This window comes from Apodemus sylvaticus, chromosome 14 (assembly GCF_947179515.1).
Source record: "Apodemus sylvaticus chromosome 14, mApoSyl1.1, whole genome shotgun sequence".
Taxonomy (NCBI): Eukaryota; Metazoa; Chordata; class Mammalia; order Rodentia; family Muridae; genus Apodemus; species Apodemus sylvaticus.
This window is the reverse complement of record NC_067485.1, coordinates 22,106,759-22,129,086: the sequence shown is the minus strand read 5'-3', so window position 1 is coordinate 22,129,086 and position 22,328 is coordinate 22,106,759. Positions and strand designations below refer to the sequence as shown.

The 22,328-nt window shown below is 39.6% G+C and overlaps 1 protein-coding gene across 3 annotated transcripts in view; it reads left to right on the top strand.

Annotated features, from left to right (window-relative positions):
• Jarid2 (jumonji and AT-rich interaction domain containing 2) overlaps positions 1 to 22,328 on the top strand; it is a 177,225-nt gene that overhangs the window by 96,382 nt on the left and 58,515 nt on the right. Inside the window, exon 3 of one of the 3 annotated variants that reach the window (XM_052157276.1) lies at positions 10,335 to 10,476. The exons of the other annotated variants lie outside the window; for them this stretch is intronic. Coding sequence (XP_052013236.1) covers positions 10,335 to 10,476 — 142 coding nt within the window. The remainder of the gene's footprint in view (positions 1 to 10,334; positions 10,477 to 22,328) is intronic. 3 annotated transcript variants of the gene reach the window in all.

The following is a 22,328-nucleotide window of genomic DNA, read 5'->3' as shown; positions in this document are numbered from 1 at the left end:
CAAGCTTGTGTAGTGCCTAAGGAGGCCAGAAGAGGATGGTGGCTCCCAGTTGTGAGTTGACCTTTGGGTAGCTGTAATTGATTCTGGGTCCTTAGAAAGAGCAGCTCAGGCTGCTGAGCCATTTCTTCAGCCCAGCTGCCAATTTTTGTCCTCATTTATTTTTTAAATGTGTGGAATCTATGTTGAGTTGGCTGTAGTTCTATACAGTCTGGTGCTTGGCCATTAAGATTCCACATTTATTTCTTTTTGAGATTTTTTAGCTCCACAGCCTCATAAGCTGTTAGTTAACTCACATGACAGCCTTCTGCCTTTTGTATGGGTGTTTTGGGGATGTGGGGATTAATTGCGTAGACCTCTAATGTTAACATGCTATGATTTATGCAGCTTGCATGTATTAGTAGCTAGAAATAGAAGAGGTATCACTATTAGACAACTAAGCTGTGAAAACTTTTCCTTAATGTGCTATAACTCCCAAAGCTTGCCTCTTTTTTCTTTCTGCTCTCTATGGGCTAGATATTTGTTGTTTTGTTTTGGGGTTTTTTGTTTGTTTTTTCGGTTGGAGGGGGGAGGTCCTGTTTAGGACCAAATTAGCCCAGAACTCACTGCAGCCCACTCTTGTCTTGAACTTGTGATAGTACTCCTGTCTTAAGTCTTCCCTACTGCTAGGTACTGCTACAGTACCTAACAGTTTACTTCTCAGGCTGGTTATTTGAATTAAATAAGGTCGTAGAATTATGTAGCAACATGTTTGTTAGTGCAGTTTTACCTCTCCAAAATTGACTAAGACATATACATTGTCCTTCCTGTCATGAAACAAGATATTATATAAGTTGGAATTTGCTCTGGTTATTTTTTCAGAAGCTAGATGCATGTAGAGTTGGGAGATACTTGTTGATAATGGCAGAAGTTGATTATGGAAGAGGAAAATATCTCCAATATCCTGTGTTTTAGATGATTATTACATAGAAGAAAGCATGTACCTAACTGACTACATAGAAATGCTTTGGTGTAAGATCCTTTTGAAATTCCAACCTCTTCCTTCCTAAGTATTTTTGAATGCAGCCCTTTTGTTTTCTGATGTCTTGAATAATAAAATGTCTTCATGGAGACACTTAGTGACACTGGTGTACATATAGTGTCTGACATCTGCTTGTGCAACTGATTTGCTATACACATGACTTGTAATTTTGAGCATTTTTGAGTCTAAGGATTTCTAGTAAATTTGTTCCTAGGTCAAGGAACTAATGCTTGCTTTCTTCTAGGAGAGCCACAGAGTGGTTGGAGCATGGTATATCAAAACACTGAAATTTATCTACTGTTTCTCCCTCTTTCTTTCTCTTTCCCTCTCCCTCTCCCTCTCCATTTCCCTCCCCCTCCCTCCCTGAGACAGGATTTCTCTGTGTAGCCCTGGCTGGCGTCCAACTCAGAAATCCACCTGCCTCTGCCTCCCTAGTGCTGGGACTACAGGCATGCACCACCACTGCCTGGCTCAGAATTCATTTTCTAACATAGAGGAAGACAAGCTGGTTTAACTTACCTCTGTCAAAATCAATGCAGTGGTGACATTATTAAGTAGGAATAGAAAAAACTTTGTCAGATTTTCTGTAATATCTTCCTTTTTATATAATTAAGTTGTGAAGGCTGTATTTCAATTCCTCAGATGACCCCCCTCCCAAGAAACAAAAAGAAAGAAAAGGGATGCTGTTTGTTTCACTTCCTCCTTAATATGAGCCCTTCTCTGGAGTAACAGGCGAGCTTCTCATCCAAACACTTGCAAACCTAGTGGTGTTAATAGATAAATGGCTTCCAGCTTTTTTGTTCCACAGAGTGGTAGTGTGATCAAATTGCACCAGAAGACCAGTTTAAACCCGTGCTCTATCTTAGTTTCTGTCAAGAGGATAGCAGTAGCAAGGACTGAAGAAGGCATAGCGACTTCATTTCCCTCTAACTGTAGGTGGGACAGGTTCCTTCCTTCCAGTTTCCTGCTGTGGGTGCTTTCAGTATTCAAGAGTCTAGAAGAGTCTTGCAGAAAGGGAGGGTGTGGAGATTCTTGAATGGCCTCCTGTCTGAGGAGACTCTGTGATTTGGAGTGTGCTTGGAAACCAGACTAGCCTAAACCACAGCTTTATCATTTATACAATAGAGTTGCACGATTCTATGTGTGGGCATCACAGGCTTCAGTGAAGACTGTCAGTCACTTCCCTGTTCAGGGGAATGCTGTTTTCAGTATGTAGGAAAACTTACTGAGGCGCACCTCAGAAATCGCTAGTATCTTCTTACCATTTGAAAGGTTTAAATTAAATTAGTGCCTGTATTTTAAGAGCCCAGAAATGTAAAACAACAGTCAACTTCTTAGGCTGGGGCATCCCAATCCTTGGGTGTGAACTTTTCCCCCTCCTGCTTTCCACCACCATCTTGACTTTTCTTGGAAGGACATAAGAGAAGCGTGTGGGCACTGTAAAGCATGGTCTGCAAATCATCTCAGAGGAAGTCCAGAAGCTTCAAAGAAAATGACTTTGAAAATCAAGAGGTCTCCCTCCCTCCCTCTCTCCCCCTCCCCCTTCATACTGGAGGCCAGTTGGAAGCCTGCCTTTTTCACCCCTCTCAGCAGCTGCCAGGCTACAGAGCCTGTTTTGTGAAAGATCCTCAAGAAACAATGAGGGCAAACAGCTTCAGCTTGATTAGATTAGATCAATTTATGTGTGGTGGGGAGGGGCCTAGGCAGGGCTGGGGGAGGGGTGTCCTGTGCTGGCAGTGGCCCCTGCCTGCCATTCGGTCACTTCACAAGTAATGAAGCTCCTGTGGCGGCTGGAATTGCAAGAAGGGGGAGGGAGGAGTTGGAGGAGGAGCTTGTGAAGAGAGATTTCTGCAGTCTGTCTGGAGAGCTGCCCAGGTTTCCCAGCCAAAAAAACAAATAAAAATAAATAAAAGCCAAGTACTGAATGACACAGATTATGATATTAAAAAGGGATACCATTGAAACATTGCCCTGTTTCCTGCTGTTGTTGGAGATGGGTGTGTGCACTGTACAGCAGGCCATTCCTTGGACACAAAAGTCTGTACAATTAAATTGTGAATGTCCCTTGCCAACATGTCCCCTCCCCCTCCCCCCACCCGTGCCAGAAATTCTGCAATTTTGATTTGTCTGCATTGCAGGTCATGGAAATAGGATGAAAGCTAGTTTCTTTTGCCTTTTCTCATTTTAATTCATCAAAATGGTAAAATCGGGGAGGGGAAAGTCAGCCAGATGCCCCCTCCCTTTCAGTGTTCAGTTCTCTTCCAGGCACATAAATAATCTTCTCTCCCCTCCCCCTTGGCCCCCGCTGGTGTTCGGCTGTCCTATTGCCGCACGGAATCTGCACTGCCGCTTGCTTATTACGTACAGGGGAGGATTGTTGACAAGTGCTCCGGAGCCTGCCTCACTGCGCTCTCCCTTCCTCCCTCCCTCCCTTCCTCTGTCCTTCTTCCTCTGTCTCTGCAATGATCCGGCTCTGAGGATGGCTGCTCCACGGGTCTGTCAGGTGCAGTTTTTGGTGGCTTATCTTGAGGAACCTGGGATAGAAGGTCTGTTCTATAAATAAAAGAAAAAGCAAATATAGCTTGTGATTCCTTTTAGTCTGATTTGGCTTTTGTTGGAGAAATAGGCCTTTGTGGGTTTTCCTGCTAGGGGTCCTGGTTATATATCCATTATGGTTGGCAAGGGACACACACACACACACACACACACACTCACTTAAAATGTTTGGATTTAATATTAATTTAGATTTTTATATCTTTCCTAAGGGTAATGGTGGCTCCTAAGATATTGTGGAAATTTACAAGAGAGAATTAATGTCGTTCTTAGCATATTAAGCTCTGTTGACCATTTTGACCAAATCTGCAGTTTAAATCAGGCTCGTATGAATTTAGACATTTCTTTGGGGATTGACCAGCCATTCAGCAATAGTTAATTTCTGTATTAATAATAATTTGCCAATGTATTTGTTTATTTGCCATCATTTAAATATAGATGCTTCATGAAAGTTAAGTCACTTCATTCTTACCCTAACTCTAGTTGCTTTTATAAATAGAATGTTTGGTTTTATTTTCCTCATTTCAGTCTTTTCATGTTATTCTTCCCTTAAAAGATGGAGGAAACTGAGGCCTGTGAGTAGAAGCACATCCTCATGTGATTCTGGTTATGCCAGAATGCTTTAAAGTCAGTGTTGTTTATATTTATTATTTTCGGTACAGCATTCCATACTTTGATTTGTGTGTGTAAAGTCAGGTGCACAACTGGTCCAGTTGTGTGCAGATTATGGCCACATTTCTATAGGCTTGCCTTGCACAGCTTTTCATTGTATTTCAGTATTGGAAAGACTGTTCATTTGGAAGCAGTAGGCCTTGGTAACTTGTCTATTAGTGGATATTCTTCTGTTTGGACTCTCAATATTGTCATGTTAAAAGTGGGTGGGCAGTTGATTTGTTTATATGCCACTGGGATAATTAGGTGCTTGGAGGAAATGCACAACCCCACCAAGAAAACATAACTTGGAACCTTATATGTGTTTAGTGTAACCATGAGCTTTTGTTAAAGATACAGCGGATAAATCATAAATCAGTGTGGGTCATGTGCAGCTTTGGCAATTATAAGCAAAGATTAGTACATAAACTGGTTAAGTTTATGGAATCGAAACATATCTGGCCTGTAAGCCAGATATTTGAGAACTGGTTTCATTTTGGTATATGCAGTTGAGTAAATAAGCTTTGAAGATCTAAACAGCTGTACACATTTCAATTTCTTGTAGAAACCTTTATCTGTATAGAGGACCAAGCTTTGTCTTACCTGCTTATCTCAATATAAGCCTGGTAAACACTAGGCTCGGTGATGTGTATTTTTTTTTTTTAAGCTCTTGTGCTTGCCTGTCCTCATAGCTCTCAGTTCCATTGTTCTGCTGCTCATTTTCCACAGTAGCCTAATAATCCCAGTAGTGCCTGTCGTGTGCTTTTATCTTAATATGGACTGTAGATTTTGACCTGAGATAGTCAGTACTAGGCCTTAAATGCTGGGAAACCATTTTCCATAGGTGGGAATTCAAGCGGTTGGTTGCTTGTAAGTAGGCTGCACGGTAGGCATGTGCTTGACTTGTTTGTTGGTGTGAAATGTAAACAGATATTGAGATGGTAGATGATCTAGAAGCTAGAGCTTGAAATTGTGGAGTTGAGATTCCATCTAGAGAGCTTGACAGCTTAGTTCATGAAGATGTCTGAGGGTAGCCTTGAACCCTACTTAATGTGATTGCTGTGAAAGTCATGATTTTTATGAATGAGTGGAAGGGAGAATTAATTAATATAGTGTGAGCTTAATTAATATAATCTGTGCTTAATCCTTGACCCAAAGATATGAGGGTTTATGCTATGATAGCCTCTGGGCTGTTTAAGGTTTTATTTTATTTTTTTATATATTTTATTTTTTTTTACTTTTTTAGTCTTGCGAAGACCACAGAGATTTCAAAAAAAATCTATGAGATTTGCTTTGTTTGGTATTTGTTATTGGAGCTTTCTTTCTCCTTGGGATTGTTGCTTAAGATGCTTTTGTCCTTGTGGTTCTCTTTCATGCAGTGCTCAAGTCATACAGACTGGGACCCATTTTGTAAACCTGCTGTCCTGTATTGAAATGGCCAAAGGGCTTTTTGGTGAGGAATATGGCTCAATGTGAGGAAATGTTTTGTTGGCTCTGGGCGTGTGGTATCTTGCTTGCATAGAAATAGCTTTTCCAGTAGCCCATATCTTTCCTGTTACCATGTTGGGTTATTGCTTCTTTTATCAAAATGTTGGTCTTTAGAAAAGAGATTTTAAATTTCTGAAGAAAGTGTGGGGACTGAGATTGGTAGTGGGTAAAGGTTGCATGTAGACTTTTGATATCTATATCTATATCTATATCTATCTATCATCTATCTATCTATCTATCCATCTATCAGTATCTATGTGTTTGAAATGAGACAGAAATGAGCAAAACTCAGTCTTACTGTTCTATAGTTTGATCTCTTTTGAGGTTCCACAGTGGCTGGGATTTGATTACATTTTCTCGACTAAAATGGGAACTCTCTAATGCTGATTTGAGAGTAGACAAAGGGGAGTCTCAGTTGGCTGTGGGGTCTCTCTCATGAGAGAGAAGGATAATTATTTTCTGTAATCCAGGATAGGAAGTCATTTTCATTTCCGCCTCGTTGACCACAAGTGTCACTTCCATCCTGCCTTGTGACTACCATTTGTTTTCAGCCACATCAGAGTGGATCTGGTAAGGGCTTCCAGCTATCCTGCTCACCCCCTCCTCCCTGTTGTGTTGAATGTTCAATACTGATCTGAATATGTACAGTTGAGGGTTGATATCTACATTCATGTGTGAAGCTGTCCCAGCATCAGAATGCCTGTACTGTTTATAAAGCAGACAGCCCAATGTTTCTAAGTCTGAGGGAACCAAGAGTGTGTTTTTTTACTAGTAATGGCGGCAAACCAAGCATTCTGATTAAATCTCTGGGGGATATTTAAAATCCACTCCCCCTACCAACTAAAAGTGAACACATATGTGCGGGCACATAGAGAATGATAAATTGCTATTGAAAGCAAAAGCTCTTTGGTTCTTGACTGTTTAATATGTAATGTGATACCTTGTGTGTCAGTGACAGGGTGACAGACAGCATTGCCTCTGTAACAGAGAGAGAATCACCTTTTGTGCATATACCTCCTACAGCAAAGCTAAAAAACATTGGCTCTCCCTTATATGCTAATAAGTTTTGTGTGCTCCAGATGTTTGAGAAACACTGGAACAGCTTCAAAGCCCTCCTTGTTTTCATTCCTTTTTAACCCTTCTTTTGGCATTGCCTTTGTAGAATAGAGTTTTCCTCTAGTTTTGTATTCTGCCATGCCTTCTTTGTGTCTAAAACATAAAATCATAAGTGCTCTGTATTTTCTTTAGATGTTAAAAAACAATTATTTTGTTTTTATTTATTTTTGTTTTTTCATCAAGATTTATCATTTATTGCTTAAGGGTTCTTTGGTTGAAGGAGGCATTGCAGTTTTCCTTTACATTTTCATGTAAGGGCAACAGGGACCATGTGCACAGCATTGCACATGCATTTAATTTACCCCTTTCTGCTCCTGTTCTAGACTCTCGTGTGGTTGTGGAAGGTTTTTTCAGTTGTTGCTAATTTAGGAAATGAGATGAATAGCCACTGAGCCTGCAGAGATCATGGTAGCAGCATGCTGTTGTATTTAATTTCTTGGAGGGGTTTTCTGGGTAATATGGTGGTGGCCTAGTAGTGTCCAGGCTTTATCCTGTTGGTGGTGGCAGGCCTAGTTCTGAGCTCTCTCTATGCCAGTGATTCTGACTTTTTGATTCAGCTCATATTTATTGCTTTTGTGAAAGACAATAGACTGGTTTAATTTAAGTTTAACCTACTGAATATTAATGGAGGAGAACAAATGTACTGAGGCTGGATCTTTGGGCTATTCGGTTTCTTCTTTGTTAACCTCGGTCTCCAACAAACATTTGTGTTAGCATGAGTGGGGGAGGGGTGGTGAGGGGGCTGGAAAATTTAAAATGTGGGGTCTGTGTATGTGTATGTTGCATTATTTCTCCTCAACTAAAAATAATAATTTACAATATTGATGGCAGGGCTAAGCAGGAGAAAGAAAGACATAGAACACACATTAGCCCCGCTCATGTTGCCATGATAGCTATTCTGCCCTGTGGCATCATATTCTATTCTGCTGATCCAGGTCTTCCTAGTTCAGGCAGGCTCTTTTATTTAGTCTAAACCATTAGAAAATAAATTTGATTGTTGTGATGTGAAAAAGAATAAGGAAATAAATTGGGAAAGGATGCTTTATTTAACCATACTGATGAGGAAAATGCTTTTTATATATAATGGAAGTATTGAAATTGAAAATATTGATTATATACAGAATAAAATCAGCTCTGCTCCCTCATTAAGGGTTTGGTTCAAGCACTAGCTCCACGTTGCTCTTTTCTAGTTCAGGTTACCCTCATTGTGTGGCTTGGAAAGTGAAAAGCTGGGGGTGCCCTGAAGGTACTAGTGTGAGGCCAGTGGATAGTGACTCCCCCATTTCTATTCCATTAACGACTCAGACCTCCCTTAGGATCAAAGTAGCTTTTTCTTCCTTATTTCACACGGAGTACTTAATTTCTGCTAAAATTCTAAGAGATCACATACAATGTCCTAATGCATTCTCCTAATATTTTGCTTTTGGGTAAGGGTCATTTTATACTTTAAGTATATACTTTCTTCCCTCAGCTCTTTCCTACTCTGCTTGTTGGTTTGGGGTTCGTTTTGTTTTGTTTTGTTCAGTTTATATCTATCCTTGCACCTGATTCTTGGAAGGCTCTTGACAGAACTGTTGAGAAAAGGTGGATAGAATTTGCTGGTTATGATGGGCTCTGAATTGTGGCCTATAATTATAGTCAGTTGCCTGGGTTCTTGTTCAAGTTTACTCCAGCTTAGTCGTAGCTCGGGAACAATAGCTCTTACTTTAACTGACATTAGACATGGATTCCAGCTAGCATTACGTCAGCTGGGAACAGTAGTTGTCTGAACATAGGGCACGTGTGGATCTGGGACAAGTTCAAATTGGGCGGTCTGTTATTCTTTCTGTGTGGAGTTTTGGGAAACAGGACTAAAGTTGCCAATCTATTAAAGTTCTCTAACTAGTCTAAAGTTCCATCCTCAGCAGTGTTGGTAGTCAAAGGCAGAAGACCATTTCTTGCCCATCCTCACCTAGTTGTATCCCGCCATTCCTTCATTTCTTCCCATCATCCAATTAGAATTTCATAGTAGTTTCCCATTAGATTTTTATTTATGTTTTGGTGATTTTATTCTTTGTTTCTGGTTGTCTGGTTGCACTGATTTCCACTCACTGGCTTTTTCCTATCACTTGTTCCGTACTTGATATGTAAAGCCTTTATTTACTTGAGTAGTGCTAAATAATATGACCATAAATGTATTTTGTTGTTTGTATATTCTAAAGTACTCTGTTAATATAGTAGATATTTTGAAAACTTTTCACCTTTTTTTTCCTGATCATTTTTTCTGTTTATTACATGTGCTATTTTAATCATAATAAAAAAATACAGTTAGGTATACTACAAATGGAAGGGGGATATCATAAGTTTTATTTCAGAGTTGTTCCCCTTTATTGCTAAGAAATTGAACTGTATTTCACCGCTGAACAATATTCTGGCCCCCATCATTTTTGTTTTGTTTTGTGTTTTCTTTTTTCTTTTGGTTTGTTTTTGGGTTTTTTTTTTTTTTTTCGACACAGGTTTTCTCTGTAGTCCTGGCTGTCCTGGAATTCACTCTGTAGACCAGGCTGGCCTCAGACTCAGAAATCTGCCTGCCTCTGGCTCACTGTCAACTTTTCTAATGACTTTGGAAAACATATTTGTATAATTTCAGTGATTGGGTATCTTACTTATTTTTATATTGGTGTGCGAGCGTGCTGCTAATAAAACGGATATTATTTTGGCTATATATACAGCTAATTTTTTAGATTTGCAGTCAAACAAAGAACATTGAAACAAATGAGATTAGGAAATCCGCAACATCATTTCATCCTTTCTCCTGTTACATTTAGTGGCTCCTGCTTCTAGCATCCGCTTGGTGGACCTTTCCTTCTTTGTGTCCACAGGAAGGAGTACCTGCATGGTACTGTGTATGGATCAGTGTTTCAGATCTGGAGAGCAGTTGTTATTTGACTAGGTCTGAGACAAGACTGGGTACAAGCTAAATTAATGGCTCTATTTGGGTTTCCAGTTCACCTCTAAGATGTGTTTATGATTTACAGATCTGCGGGTAGCTGGTATTGGTTGATTTTTGTTTTATATATAGTAAATATTTATCAGTTAGTAGCTATTTAAAAACAACTAATTGTACTTTATTATAATTGTGACATCTATCTCATTTTCTAAATTTGAGGCACAAGAGATATTTAAAATAAAATGTACTTTAGTCAGGTCTTTATCCCTCATTCAGGCCAGCCTGAGCTGCATATTGAGATGTGGTCTCTGTACCTAAAGCCCCAAGCCATCTTCACTCTGGGTTTCCTCCCCCACCCCAGCATAGATATAATTACATCTTGAATTTTCTTCTGTTAATGGTTTCTTTGTTAAGCTTTTGATTCTTTTATAGAATGAGGTTTAATTTTTCTTTACTCCTTTCAAAGGATTCTATGTGCATGTAAGCGTTCTGTCCTTGCCAGCTGGTGTACAGGGCTGGAGGGAAAGTGCTGCTCTGATGAAGTGGATCTAAGTGTCTGTCCCCTTCTTTCACCTGTAGGGCTCCTTGGTACTGAGCAGTCTAAGGCTTTAGGACCAGCCTCAGAGCAGTCAGAGAATGAGAAGGATGATGCCTCCCAAGTGTCCTCTACCAGCAACGATGTTAGCTCTTCAGATTTTGAAGAAGGGCCGTCGAGGAAAAGGTTAGTACCCAAGTATCAGTGAATATATCATGAAGCAGGGACTGTAAATTCAGTTCTATTGTTTGCCATGGGAACAAGTGTGAACCTACCACACAATCTCCTGCGTTACACAGGAGTCAGGACTAAGGCTTTTTTTTTTTTTTTTTTTAATGTGTTTCCCAGTAATAATCCGCCTCAAAAACAATGATAAAAGTTGTTATAGCCTGGGTAAAATTTGTTCCTGTTTGTGACAATTCATTCGTTCGTTCGTTCGTTCATTCATTCATTTTGTTCTGCATGTAATCCATGTGGGCCACAAGAGGGCATCAGATCTTATTATAGATGGTTGTGAGCCACTACTTGGTACTGAGAATTGAACTCCGGACCCTGGAAGAGCAGCCAGTCCTTTTAACAGCTGAATTATCTCAGTAGCCCATCAATTTTATTCTTAATCAGCAGAAGTACTGAAATATATTAAATGAGTTTTGTCCTTTCCAAAGAGATTTTTTTCCCCCAAAATGATAGACTTCCTGTGGTTTTATTAGAAAATAATTGTTCTTCATGAAAGTAATCTTAACCAAACTGTAGAATCAGTTGTATATAACACTGTTATTTTTATTTGATTTTTCTACACAATTTAAGATAGTTCAGTGAGGTGGTAGGCTGTTGCTATTTCAAGATTTGTGGCAGTGACATAATAGTTCTTTCTGGGTCTTCAAAGATTCCGTTGCCAGCATCCACCCTCTTTTATGTCTTATTGCCTACCCACTTTAAAATTTACTTTTCAATTTGCATTTGATACTTTAATTACTATATTATTATCTTTATGACTATAATTTTGCTGTGCTGAATTGAACTCAGGACCTCTGGAAGAACAAACACTTAGTGCTCTTAACCGCTGAGCCATTTCTCCAGCCCCTATGACTATATTTTAATAGGAAAAGTTCCCTTGTTTGAGCTTCTTGGTTGATTTATCTTGAGTACAATAACCCTTTGGAAACAATATAGGTGACCATCTTTGAAGTACAGAGAGAAAAATTAGCGGCAGGAAGTTAACCATGATTTGTGCTTAATAGTTCCTGAGCTTACAAGTAGAGATGCATAGCTCAAATTCTTGGTTTGCCCTCCTCTCCTAATAGCACATGGTATATGTTGGTTGGGTCTATATAGTAACTTCTGTAGTCTTTGTCTCAAACCTCTCACTTGTCTCTTGCTTGCTGTTTGATTTGTTACCAGAATTAAATGCCCATCAGAGGTGGCTGTCAGTATACTAGGCTTGTGCTTTTCTGTGATGAACCTTTTACTGCATTCCATAAGGAGCCTCTTTCCTCATTTGTAAAGGGAACCATCACTAGAACTGAAGGCTGAAAAAACTAGTCTCTTCAGTATATGCATTGGAATGGGTGATAGTATTTTGAGCATCGGTGGTGTCCATGCCCCTGACATCAGCTTTCACTTTCATTTGGAGAGTGCATTTTTTGAGTGTCAGTGTTCACTATTGTACGTGACTGACCATCCACTCAGTGTCTCATTCTCTTGGATGACAGTGATGGTGGCTTTTTCTTTTTATATATTATGTGGTTGGTGCAGTTGAGTGCAAAAGAAATAGGAAATAACTTTGTAGAGTTAAAATATAAGTAGTGCAAATCTTCTTTTTCCATTGCATTAAATAGTGTTCCTACTATTGCAGGGTGCTAGAGCTAGTTCAACAGTAAAGAGCTCTTCTCTTGTTCCTCTTATAGAGAACCTGGGCTTGGTTCCCAGCACCCATATTGTATAGCTCATAACCACCTGTAGCTTCAGCTTCAGGGGATCTGATTTATGCACGTGGCAGCTTACTTACATGCAGTGGAAACATTTATACACATAAGTAAACTTGTTAAAGATTTCATTGTTGTAAAAAAAAAAAACAAAACACAAGGGGGAAAGAGTAGAAATAATTTACAGCATCTGTTTGAGCTAACAGTCAAACTCCATTAGTAAAACAAACTAACATAAGATAGGTGATACTGGCTTTTCATTTCTTTTGTAAAAGATGATTTTATTTTTTTAAGAACACGTATGCATGTGTGTCTGGGTTGTGCACATGAGTTGTAGATGGTTTTTGTTGGACCCTTCTATAACTGGAGGCTATCTGATTTGGTGCTGTGAATCAAAGAGCAGTCCGTGCTTTTAATTGTTCAGTTTTGTTTTGTTTTGTTTTTTAAATCCAGGGTCATGATTTATATTTTTGGTTTGCGGTTAACCTAATCTGATTTGAAGTGTGTTGATTGATAGCTATCCTTAGTTACTGCTATTATGTGAATGGTCTTAGTTACCTATTTCACTCTTTTTTCTTTGTTAGGGAAAGAAGACGGTAAAGGAGAGGGAGGTCATGCTGTTGAGGTCCTCATTCTAGAGTCTATATGCAGTGAATACATCTTATATTCTGACCTTATCTGGGCTGAGTTTCTACCCATGGAGAACACTATTTTGAATAATTTTTGCATGTTTAAAAAAAAGTTCAGTTGTTTAAACCATGTAAGCTTAAACTTCTCGAAACATTCTCTTCTGGAAATTTGGTTATACTCAGTTTGGTTAGACTCATTACACTTGTGCCATAGTTGGTCCCTTATATATTTAGAAGGCAGAGTCTGTATTTTTCATTTCAAAACCCCAAAATGTTCCTTTTATTCTGTCCATTAAAGCTATAACTGAAGCCAGGCTTCATAGAAGACAAAGCTGACCTGGAGTTTTCTGCTTGTTTGGGCAGTGTCTTCAAATGAAGATGGGAAGTGATGAGTCACTTGTGGTAGACCTGAGGGTGCATCTGTGGGTTTTTCATTTATATATTAATTGAGTGACATAGTTCAGGCTGCCCTTGGTCCTGCCTTCAGCCTCCCCAGTGGTGTAGCTGGTTATGTGTCCTTGTTCTTGACCTTCCATTCCTCTTCTCTTCTCTTCTCTTCTCTTCTCTTCTCTTCTCTTCTCTTCTCTTCTCTTCTCTTCTCTTCTCTTCTCTTCTCTTCTCTTCTCTTCTCTTCTCTTTCTTTTTCTTTTTCTTTTTCTTTTTCTTTTTCTTTTTTTTCTTGGTGGTGGGTGATATTTATAATCTATATCAGGGTTTTCTGTTTGTGTGTTTATTTAAGTTGGAAAAACCTGATGATAACCATGCTTAGTTAGACCTTTCCCTTAATCTGTCTGTCTCATTTCATTCACATACCCTGAAACATTTACAAGTATTTCAGTGTGTGTATAAACAAATATGAACAGATTTAGGTCAATCCTGTGCGGAGTAGTAATGAGAACAGCATTATTGAGGAGTAGTTGTGAGGATAAACTAACCACAGTAATCAAATGAGCCAGCTGTTTGAAGAGAATAAAGATATTTTATATATCTTTATATATATATAATAATTATATATGGGGGCTGGAGATATGGCTCAGTGGTTTAGAGCACCGGTTGCTCTTCTGAAGGTCATGAGTTCAAATCCCAGCAACCACATGGTAGATCTCAACTATCCATAATGAGATCTGACTCTCTCATCTGGTGTCTGAAGACAGCTACAGTGTACTTACACATTTAATGATAAATAAATCTTAAAAAAATTATATATAATTATATAAACAAATAAATAATATAGCTGTGTGTCTGATAATCACTATCAGCAGTCGGTAATGGTTGTGACAGGGTTACTGCAGATTACCAGAGAGTTTTGGTTTGCATGCTGTGATATGTTTCCTCACCATTTCCTGGCACAGCAATCTGTAGGCAGAGGAAATACAAGAGCCTTTCTCTTTTGAAGTGAACTGAGGTCATGAAAAGGATCCCTATGGTAAATGTAGTGATTTTCCTGTACTAAGCTTAATGCATGCCTTCAGATATCAGGAGTGGTACAAATTATAGTTTATAAAAACAGGTGTTGAACACATTTCATGGAGACTATTATGCCTTAGTCATCCTTTCAGCTTTGGTAGAGGTCCTGGTTCATAATGCCCAAATCCCTGACAGGAAGATAGTCTTCCAAAGTAAATCATGCTTTTCAAAAGGAAATGTTTCTATGAAACTAGATAAAATATTACCAGTGTAGGGTATAGAGGAAATGAAATCTTGTTTTAGATTATTCCCTTTTAACTGACTTTTCCTGGAAAGATTTCTCAGGATACGTATAAAAGCTGAGTGAGTTCAACAGCATCTGTAATCCATCGCTGTGATGGAGGCAGAGACATTTAGAAACACGTGAAGGTTGGGTGCATGTTAGCTTGGCATTCCTCTGACCACCACCACCACCACCACCATCACCATCACCACCACCACCACCACCACCACCACCACCACCACCACCATGCTGGGTGAATTGTCTCCTGTAGGCTTTGATTTGTTACATGCAGGCAGAAGGTAAATCCTGTCTCCATATTCTCATAGCCGAAAACATGCATTCATTCCTTCTCTATGTGAGAGAATCACCCAACAAGGGAATAAAAGTTCATGTATCCTTATCTCCAACTATCAGCTTTTCATCTAATGAAAAACATATTTTGACATTATTGTCTTTGACTTTTAAGTATTGAATCTCTCCCCACAGTAAAGCAAATGCTTATATATTTGAAGTTCATAAAACCTGTCTATGAACGAGGTATTGATAAGATGATATGGTGCTAATTACTAAAGCCACCTTAATTCTCTGGAAGTATCTCTAAGATTTTTATTACTCATTCTTTACAGCTTCATTAACAAGATGTGAACAGAAGATTCAAACTGTATCATGTCACTTTTCAAATCATGTGTTAAATATAGGCTTCATTCTTGAAGATTCTTCCTCTGCCCAAAACATGGTAATAGGGACTCCTTTGGGATAGCCATTAGATCTGAGCCATGGGCGGCACACACACCCATGTTCACTGACCGACTTGGTCACTTCTGCTTATCCATGGTCCACACAAATCATGTGCACCAGTGTATAACTTCACTTTTGCCAATTGTATTCCTTCTTTTATGCAAAGAATATTTTAACCCTTATAAACTAACAATATATAGAAAGTGAAAGCTATCAGCTTATTTCATGCAAAATACAAACTTCTGAAGGCCTGGTCAGATCCTCTGCTGTTATTGCTTTTTATTTTCATGTGCTCCCCTGAGGCAGGAGAACCAAGAGAATGTTTCTTCCCACCATTCTTGGTTGATTTTGAGGTAGGTCTGTGGCAATTTTGTGACATTAGCAGGCTTTTTTCCTCCCTGTGGGATAGTAATTGTCCTTATTTTTCATCGCTGGTATGAACAAGGTATGGGTAAAGGTGCCTTAATCCTGCTTTGGGAGATGAGGATGTATTGTTGCAGTGTTAAGTCTTTTCCTAGGAACATGCTCACTAGGTGAATGCAAGGCCCCCAAGTGAGTCTGCTGTGCATAAACCCAGAGGGAGCGAGCTCTTGGTCTCTCCAGTGTAGTGTGTATGCTTTGCTACCTAGAAGGTTTCCTCTGTTGTTTACTTAGGTTCTGTAGCTAGGTTTCCTCTGGGGATCTTTGTTCATACCTATGTCCTATGTTGTCTGAACTTTCAGTAGAGCCTAGCATAGTAGTCCGTGCAGTTTGAAACTGGTCAAACAAAAGGCCTTATTCGTGGAGTGACTCTTTGTTTAACTGCCTGCTGGATGACTTCCTACAGTTCTGTGGTGGTGTTTGTTTTGGGTGTGTGGGGTTGGGTTATGGGCATCTTTATTATTGCTCCTACCCACTGAGGCAGATGTTGAGTCCATCTGTGTCTTTCTCACAAGTCAGGGCTTTGTTCTGCATAGGCGAATTTCATCAAGTCTTAACGTGCGGTGCAGCTTAGCTTTCAGTGTAGGGAAGGAGATGGAGATAAAAAAATGTTTTCAGTGGTGATCATGGTGCAGGGTGGTGATGGTAGTTATTGGGAACTAAGGTCGCAACCCTAGAAGGATTAGGAGACGTGGCCATATTGGAACTATGTGAATAGGTTGGGCTTTGAGGTTTAAAAGTGTATGTCCAGCTTATGAGTGCCTCCCCTCCCCTCCCCTCCCCTCCCCTCCTTCCTTCTCTCCCCTCCCCTCCTTCCTTCTCTCCCCGTGCCCCTCCCCCACATCTGGATTCATCTCTCAAGGGCTTTTACAGGCTATCCTCCCTACCATGATAATGTGTGTATGTATGTGTGTGTGTGTGTGTGTGTGTGTGTGTGCGCAGTTGAGTGCAAAAGAAATAGGAAATAACTTTGTAGAGTTAAAATATAAGTAGTGCAAATCTTCTTTTTCCATTGCATTAAATAGTGTCCCTACTATTGCAGGGTGCTAGAGCTAGTTCAACAGTAAAGAGCTCTTCTCTTGTTCCTCTTATAGAGAACCTGGGCTTGGTTCCCAGCACCCATATTGTATATATAAAACAATAATTAGGATGTGTGGTGAATGCAGTCTTTTGGTGAAGTATCATGGGATTAGTTATGCCTGAGTGACTAACCAAAGGCAGCCAGAGATGTGGAGTTCAATTATAAAGATACATACTGTATGGCACTTGGAATATACTTTTTTTATACCCAATGTTTCCAGCCAAAGTAAACTGTTATTACCCAGATAAAGATGAGAATAGTGGGAGCTATCTCTGTTGCTTTGGCTGAATGCCTGCATCTATTCCTGGATGGGGAATCGGAAATGTGGGCCTCAGTCATTTATGTCCTTAGCCTCACTCTTTCCTTGGAGCCATGGTTGGGAGCTGATGGGACTGCTGCAGTTCTCTGGTCTTGGGTGAGTTTTGGTTGTCTCTCAGGGTTCTCTGTGGTTGGGAGGATTTCTTTTACTCCACCCTTCTGCTATAGGTATAGTTTCCCCGTAGTTGGCTTATGTGTAATTGAAAATTGTATACAGAATTCCATGATTGGTAAGTTTTTGTTCATAGCCCCAAGTCATTCTCACCACAACCCCTTGAATAGGTCGGTAAGGAGACCTGTTTGAGACACAGTGAAGGAGCATAGAAGAGTTGTGTTTTGTAGTTAGTGAGTGTGATGATTCTGTGACTTTAGACAGTGAGGCTGCTGTCACATGTGGAAAGGCTATGTTGGATCTTGGTATATGGGCTCTACACCCTCTTTGACAGCAGTGAAGCCAAGAAATTCCAGTTTATATATGGTGTGTCAACGTCACTATGTTGGAAATGTAATCATTTGTGTGAATGCTTCACAAGTGGAGTTTTAAGAGCACAGATATGGTACTTTGGTCACACGTGTAGGTCATGAGGGCTCGCCCACCTTGGAGTGTTTAGTTCATTGTTGTGTTTCTTTTGTTTTCCTATTGCAGCATCTAGTGTGCTCCTGCGTCACAGTGATTCGTCACATCACCTCATGAGTGTTGTCTGTTAACTACACTTGGGATGATTTACTGGTATTAGGTATTATTAGTAGGAAGTCTATCCTGTGAATAATGATTTGATAGAAATCTAGAAATTAGGGCCACATTCCCCCCTTTGTGTGTGTGTGTGTGTGGGGGGGCTTGTAAGAGTGAAAGACTAGAAGACTGCTTCATTCTCACCAGTCTCTCCTTTGCTAGTCAGTTTTTTGCTGTTCCAACGTGTTTTATTTTTGTTTTTGTTTTTTTTCCCCCTAGCCTGCATAAGTACCCGTAAGACCCAGTAGTCTTCAGTAATAGCAGGAGCTTCTGTGTGTTGGAATTTTGCTTGTAGAGCCTAGAAGTTTGCAGTATTGTGACCCTTCTAATCTTTGGTGGGCTTAGCATGATAGACCCAGTGGTTTTCCCTTCCCCCTTTCTCCTTCCCCTCCCCTCTCCTCCCCTCCCTTACCCTTCCCTACCTTTTTTTTTTTTTTTCCCTTGTGTTTCTCTGACAGACTGGTTTGCAGGCATCCTTTTGTTAACAGATGTGGGGTCAAAATCTGTAACTCAAGCAGGTCCTGCTATCCTGAATAAACCAAATAAAAAGAGCTAAATTAATACTGGGAAGTGGCAAAAGATTCATTCAATGTGACAACACTGGGAAGGACAAAGAGATCCTTGTGTCCCCCCACCCCCACCCTATGTCCCCTCCAATCTATGACTCTGATACAGTTCCTCCAATCAAATTATTTTGTTGCTACTCAATAACTAATTTTGTGGATGTTCTGATTTATAATGCATATATCTGATACCAACCCCAAAAGAGGTTGGGAAGTTCTTATTTGAGGGGATCAGTTAAACAGTCCTGGCCAGGGTATGATCCTGCCCACCATTAACCCATCATTGACTGGGCCTCAGGCTCATCATTTAAGAAGGTCTGAGAGTTAAAATTCTGTGACTGTCTTCCACAGGGGATTGGAAAGGCTCAAGACTACTGTGCTTACTTCAGATACCTGCCAAGCTTTTGAGGCAGAGGTGTTTGTGGGAGATGAAATCAGGTGGCAGTACAGCATTCTTCTTTCCTGCAATCCCCAGTTTACACAATTTAGAATACACTGATTTAGAATGTTAGCAAGATGCTCTTCATATCCCTGGTATCCTTTCTAGGTAACATGGAAGGGTGAGTTAGGGGAGTGTAACAATAAGCTGGACAGGACAGTCTTAAACCTCAGAAGCCTAGCCAGTTTTTCATAATAAAATAACTAGTTTTTATTCCAGACAAGGGAGTACTGGTTTACTGTTATCAATCTTTGTTTCTTTCGAGGCCAAGATGTCCTTAAAGCTGTGCAGTAGTTTCAATGAATTTAGAATATAGTTTTATTCATCTGCAGGCGGGATCTATACCTCAGGAAATGATTTATTTAGCTATATTTCTGAGATTCGTTTTTTAAAATTATCACCAATATCGGGGCACATGGTACAGCGTGTCCATGAAGGACACTGGATGGCTGTGATTTTCGTTCTTTGACCTGTTCTTAGGGCAGGGAACCAAGCCAGGTTGTTAGGCGTGTGGAGCAGTTGCTTTTACCCTGACCTTCTTTCCAGCTCTACATTTGGAACACTTTTTCCATTATTTGTATATGTGTGAGTAAGCAGCATAGTGTGTGGGTAGTAGATGAGAGGAGGGCAGTTCTCTTCTTCCACCTGAGAGTGGACTCAGGGCATTGGGCTTGCTGGGTAAGTGCTTTTTTTTTTAAATTTTAATTATTATTTTTAAAAAAATAAAACCCCTGTACCATGTTGTAGCTCCAGAGATTTAATTTTGAAGTAGAATTTCTTATACCAGATTAACTGGGATAAGAGATGCGTACCACCATGCCCAGCTTTAATTTCCCATTTGTTAGCATGTATTTGTGTTTTAAAGAAAATGTATGGTCGCATGGTGGTAAAACCCTGTATTTTCAGCACTCAAGAGGCTAAGTAAGGAAGGAGGATCTACAGTTCAAGGCTTCCCTGGAATTAGGGAGCAACTTTCTAGATTATTTTGTGAGTGAACTGAGTTCTTTATGTTAGAAAATGTTTAAGGTTTTTTTTTTTTTTGTCTACAGATTCCTCCATAAAATATCAGAACCTTCTTGTTTATGATATGAGCAGTATATTTGATCATGCTGTGAATCCTGAGATTGGTTTATTTACTGGGGGGTGGGGTGGATTAGCCCCATAGCTCATACCTTTATTCAGAAATGATGAGGGTAAAGTCAGTTTGTACAAGGAAGCAGCCATGTTTGAAAGTGCTGAGAGGCAGAGTGAGGAATCAGAGAAAGAGTTGACAAGAATAGGATACCAAAAAGGAGAGAGCAGCACAAAGAGAAATGTAGAAGAGGCAGTTTTTTCTGGAACAGTGGTACAAACAGGGTGCAGAGAGATTATAAGATAGACTTAACATGAAGACAGAATGAAACAGGCGGTGAGAAGCCAGGCGATTAGATTAGAACATGTTACCAAAGGTAGTTTAAGTCCTAGCAGAGCAAAAAGCCAGAGGCTAAGAGAGAAGTCATATTAAATCAGTTATCTTGATGAGGAGTTTGAACCACAACAGCTGAGTTGAACAGCCAACTTTTGTTGAGCAGTAAGTCTCAGAGGCTGAAAACATTCTAAGCCCAGATATGATTGTACAGAGGTGAAAATTTCCGGGACTAGACCTAGGACATCAGACTGCAAACAGCAAGCTTCAGACACAACAGTTATTTCAGGCAAATAAGGTACCTTTACACACACCTTAAATATGGCATAGTGGGAGATACAAGTTAACATCAGTGGTTCCTACTTAGCCAATGACAAATTTCTAGGCAGTCAAGAGAATGCATATTTATTTTTCTTAAAGTCCCAAGCAAACACAAAGACTTCTATAACTTTGTTTTATTTAAGGAAAGTCATCAGAACTTCTTTCCTTTTTGAAGCCATTTTGTTTTTGTTGCTTTAGAGATCAGATTGCAGGCATATCATTTCCACCACTCATGTAAATCTGAGTCTGGCAAGGTTTGTTTTTTTCCACGGAGACTGCTAGGTATCGGTTTCTTTATGTCTTAGTGTTTATGATTTTTATAATATTAAGTGATGTCACATACTTTTGCCCTCATTCATATACCTCCAGTGGACAAATCGAAATATCACCTCAATATTTCAGAATAGATTGGCCCTTCTGAAACATGTTATTAGTTCTATGCTCAATTTTAGTTTGGACAGATTCACATTCTGATGAATGACACTAGATCTAGATTTGTAAGCGTTTGAGTTACTAGAATTGTGAAGGAGGTGATAGCCATAAGTGTCACTTGGTGAATCATGTGCTTGCTTAAGTAGGGGATGTTAGACATGGTGAGTGTTATTTGACACTCTCTCCCTTCCCCAACAAGGGAAGGCAGCAACCAGTATGACTTGTTTCCTATAGAGTTGACTCATTTCTGTGTATAATTCAAAGAGGGAGTAGAAGTAATAGATAGTGTGTGGTGTGGATTCCTCGTCCCTAACGTTTATAACTACTAGACAAGACAGTTTTGTTCCTTTGCTTTAGTTTAGGCTCATTGGCTTTGGTTTGCAGAGTAGAATTTTTTACAGATTCTCTTAACATTTGTCTCTCAATAGTTTAAAGCTTATTTCTTAGGGTTGTTTTAAATTGATAGTGTCCTTCAGTGCTTGGTTTTACACCTATGTTTGTGAGGGTGGGTCCTCCTGATGGCTCAGGCTTTCTGAGTGTTACTCTTAACTCCTGTACAGATGTAAGAAGTCTTTATCTTTGTATCTCCATTGCCTGATAAAGAGTATATGGTGTTTGATGAACATTTGTTTTTGAGAATATAAACATTTCTAAAAAGTAACTAAATAAAGTACTAGAAAAGAAAACAGTTTGTAAAGTAGTCATCATATTTCGGAAATACACTATCCATCCTATTTATAATAGTTCAGATCCTTTTCAGTGTATCATATTAGAGACTGGTGTGTGTGTTTTGTGTTTGCTTTCTCACCTGTTCTTTTGTGTGTGGTAAGGTGTCCCCACATCTGACTTTCTGTTGTCTGTTTTCTCCCATGTTACAACTTTATAGCTCTCTATATTGACACCAAGATGGCACGTAGTACTTTTACAGTACATCTGACTGGTCACAGTCTATCCTCAAAGTAAAGGCCTGAGATGTGCCCATAGCCCTCTTTATTTACTGATGCTGAGAGAACTTGCCTCCTTTTTGTCTGGTCCCTTTGTTTGGTCTTTACTATCACACTAACTTAAGGTGGACTTCAGTTTTCTTGTTTCTTTATTCTTTCACTTACTTTTTCCTTAAATCCTGAATTTCAAGATAAAGAAGGAATTTTAGTATTTGGTCATGTGCCGTGCTAGTATGGCTCCTGTCCTGTCCCCTTCTTTCTGAGACAGTCTCAGACCTTCGTTGTGTCTGCTGCTGCCTTTGCCTCTGCAGGCCTGGAATTAGATGAGTGTGTTATCATGCCTACTTGTATTTTTACTTTGTTTTCAAGACAGTTTCTCTGTGCAATCATGGCTGTCTTG